Here is a 4,080-nt window from a genome sequence, read left to right on the forward strand (position 1 = left end):
CCCAGTTTCGTGTATTAGAAGACCTGATCAGTTCTTTATTGGCAAGGGTATGCAGTCTGATATACGACAAACATATGATCCCAGAAAGATGTCAAGCTGTAGACGTAGTTTGCGTCCTTCAAGTTCATAGGTGCCCTGGAAAAAGCCACGGGTATGGCAGTTATACCAGCGCCATGACATCTGGATGACACGGGTGGCGTAGCACAACCTGCAATAATACTGGCGGATTCTCAACATCCGGACCCACGACTGAATAAGGACGCAGGCCCTTGTTTCTTGTGCCATCCAGTGCAGGAGCATCAGTCGATTCTTTTCCTGTCTTTTGGCCAGTATCTTCCTCCACCAGCATTGAATGATCCATGCACTGAGGGCGGCCCTCAGCAGTGTGCGTCTCACCAGGGTGCCTCGCCACCAGGCCTGTATCTTTCTGGCATTCTGTGCTTTTTTTGGTAGGTACCGTGGGAATGGCTGTAGTGGGGTGTAAGGTGAGGAATGGCTTTAGTTTTCAGGGGTGCAGCCAAGGGTAAGTTACTTTTAATTGTGTGAACAAATCCCTCTTCATGCAGTGACACACACAGACACAGAGAAAGAGAGAGAAAGAGAGAAGGGAATTGGTGAGAGAGAATAAGAGGGAGAATGTGAGCAGAGCATATTATATAATTTGCATAAAAAAGTATGAAGATATATTCTCAGAAAATGCCCTGATCCTATGTCACTAACCATGGCTTCCTCTCAAGTTGATTTGAGGACAGCAGGATAAGCCATAGAAGCAGAAAGACAGACTATCTCTGCTCTCCTTTCTGTTCCAGGTCAGTTAGTAAACAAACATCACCTCAACCTCTGAGTCCCTATGTCCCCATTTATAGAATGTGGTACATTCAGTCTTGTAGCGGTTTTTTTTTTTTTTTTAATTATCTGTACGGTGTTGAGCCTTCATGTATATTTGCACTGTGTGTGTGTGTGTCTAGTGTCCTCAGAAGTCAGAAAAAGGGCATCAAGACACCTGAAAATAGAGTTACAGATAGCTGTGAACTGCCATGGGGCTGTTGGAAACTGAACCCGGTCCTCCAGAAGGGCAGCCAGTGCTCTTAACCACTAAGCTATCTCTCTAGCCCCTCTCCTAGGTGTCTATGAACTTGGTTGGCCAATTTAGAGCAAGAACCTGGTAGTTTATAGGATCTTTTTGGGCAGAGGACCACATAATGAGACCAAGGCTTCCTAGCAGGAACTTCCAGTAAATCTGCATTCTTTACTGTCTTTTCCTCCTCTACCTCAGTCTGCCACCTGCTACACAACGCCCCGGACCCCTGATATGTCCTAATATTAAATTTCTTTCCTCATACAACTTAGGGTCCTGACCTCACCTATTCCTCACTTCCCAAACTTTAAACCTTTTTAGTTCACACAATGACACATGCACACATGCGTGTATGCACATACCCACACCCTTACATGATCCTGGATGTAAGAGTTCTGCTTAGACATGTTCCCCAGACACAGATCTCACACCCTACTCCAGGCTATGCATGACACTGCTCTGTCTGGGGTGGCTTCTCCCCACGCCAGTCATGTCTCAGGCTGAGAAGGTAACTGTAAGAAGGCCGTTCAAGAAAAGTGACCCCCTATCACCCCAGCTTTTGAGAGGGAGGCTGTTCTGTTAGGTTTTGATCATTGTACTAAGAGACAGCAACCCAACCTTTTGCTCACACGAATGTTTGGAGAGCACGCATTTCATGACCGTTCTATGTTGTGGGACATGGAGAAAAACCACGGTAAGTCTGGGGGACATAGGTCAGAGACGTGGCAGATCAGGGGTTACCTCTAACCTCGAGGGCCTTGTACGACCCACCTTTGAAGAGATTGAAGGTTTGAGCTTTTTTTTTTTCTTTTCCTCTTGCTGTTGTTTCCCTGTTTCTTTTATGTCATAGATCTCATCATTTTTGTTAAAGCGAACATTCCCCTTCTATAACCAGAATTAAAGGAGAAATCTGTGAGTGGGTTATTCATTGAACAATAATATACCCGTTTTAGCACATGCCCAGTCTCCTCAGCTGCCCAGTATCCCTAGACACCAGACTTATCTCTGTCACCTGGAAATCCACCTTCTATAGCCTATATCTTACACTATAGAGACAGCCCATGTTTGGAGACAGATGGTTCAAATCTCCCAGATCTGCAATCCCTTAAATTCCCCCATGGCTGGGGTTATGATGGAGTCATCATCTCAGGTCTATACTCCTCCAGCCCCAAGGCTGGCAAGAAGAGTGTGGGAAGGGAGTCCGTGATGATGTCATAAGGCCATCTGTGATGCAGGAATCAGCATGGCTTCTAAGAGTTGAGTAGGGGCCCATTCATGCCTCCAGAAATTCCTGAAGTTGGGCTATAAGATCAAAGTACAAGCAACACTGGCTCATTTGAATAAAAATGGAAAATGTATTTTGATTTGGTGGAAATGATTAAAATTAGCAGTCTGACATATCAGCAGGGATTTCAACCTATGGATCTCGGCTCAGTCACACAGGTCTAGTAATGATCTTTTGGCAAAATATACAGCAGATGCTTTGCGGGAGGAGATTCATGAATGGCTCCTGAAAATATGTCTGTCCTAGAGAAATGAGAAAAGAAACATGCATGGCCTTGAATGGGGTGGAGACAGGAAGTAATATCAGCTCTCCCATCCTTTTGGCAGAAGTGTGACTCTAACTACAGTGCAAGATGTTTGGCAGTTTTCAATAATGCCAAATATGTATTCACCCTATAACTCAAAGTCCCACTCCTGGGTGCAGATGAAAAATGAAAATGTATCTTTACAGCATGTATGCACAGGCTGTTTGTAGTGTAGATCATACAGTGCCTGCCTAGCAGGCAGGAAGCCCTGGGTCAATACCCAGCATTGTGTATACTGAATGTGGGTGTACATACACACCTGTGATGTCAGCACTCCGGAGGTAGAGACAGGATAAGAAGTTCAAGGCTATTCAGTCTCAGAAACAGCAACATATACCAAATTTGAGGCTATCTTGGGTATAGCAGACACTGTCTTAAAATCACACACACACACACACACACACACACAGAGGCTGGCAAGATGTCTCAGAGTGCCAGGTGCTTGTCACACAAGTCCAAGGATCCAGGTTCAATCCCCAGATCCCATGACAAGGTGGAAGGAGAGAAATGAGTCTATAAAGTAGTTCTGTGACATCTGCACACGCACTATAGTGTGCACCCCCCCCCAACCCACAGTGAGGAAAAAAAGCATGCGCACAGATGTCCATGGCAGTTTTATTTTGATCAAATCAGAAGAGGAAGCAACACAACTGTCTACCAGTCTAGATGACTACATAATCTCTATAAGTGGCACCGAGCAGACAGGCAGTAATACAGTGTGCTAAATGAACCCAATGTAAAAGATTACCTGCCAAATGACTCCTTGCGTATAAAATGATAAGTCTAATCCACAGGCAGGAGAAATCAGACCACAGCCAGAATAAGGATATAAAGGGAATGCCTGCCGATAGCACAAGGAAGCTCAGAGCAGCAGGCTGTATGTCCGAGTTGGTCAGGAGTGTGGTGACTCATCAAATCAAGTGCTTCCTGAAGCTGCAAAGAGAACTTGCCTCTGCCCTGTTGTGGAAGAGCGCCGGTCAAACAAGCCAAATTAAAGGACAATATATCTGTGCTTATGTGTATGTGTTATGTAAATCACTATAAAGGGGGAGGGCTATGGCAGAGCAGGGTGGCACAGGCTCTTAATCCTCACATTCAAGAGGTAAAGGCAGTGAGTTCTGGGCCAGCTGAGGGTTACATAGCGCGACCCTGTCTCAGAAACAGTGGAGGATTCTTGCCGACACCCAAGGCTGGTTTTAGCTCTTTGAAGGTCTGGTTGAACTGGACACTTAATCAACCTGTGCATTAAGTACTTTTATGTCTATGTGTATGTGTGTGTGGTAAGTGTGTAAGTATGTGGAGTGTTTGTGCACGTGTGTGCTGTGGTACGCATGTGGTGGTCAGAGGACAACTTGCAGGAGCCAGCTCTGTCTTTCCACGTGGATCCTAGGTCTGGCCTCTATGTTACCATGT

The 4,080-nt window shown here is 45.5% G+C and overlaps 1 protein-coding gene across 1 annotated transcript; it reads right to left on the reverse strand.

Moving 5' to 3' along the window:
* On the reverse strand, positions 1 to 2,649 carry LOC117693808 (IQ domain-containing protein F5-like). The gene is made up of 3 exons (XM_076917366.1): positions 2,124 to 2,649; positions 1,850 to 1,963; positions 1 to 468 (listed from the first exon to the last, which is right to left on the reverse strand). The coding sequence occupies exons 1-3, from the start codon at positions 2,139 to 2,141 to the stop codon at positions 28 to 30; spliced, it is 573 nt and encodes a 190-aa protein (XP_076773481.1). The 5' UTR covers positions 2,142 to 2,649; the 3' UTR covers positions 1 to 27.
* Between the last annotated feature and the right edge of the window lie 1,431 nt (positions 2,650 to 4,080).

This window comes from Arvicanthis niloticus, chromosome 21, assembly GCF_011762505.2.
Source record: "Arvicanthis niloticus isolate mArvNil1 chromosome 21, mArvNil1.pat.X, whole genome shotgun sequence".
Taxonomy (NCBI): Eukaryota; Metazoa; Chordata; class Mammalia; order Rodentia; family Muridae; genus Arvicanthis; species Arvicanthis niloticus.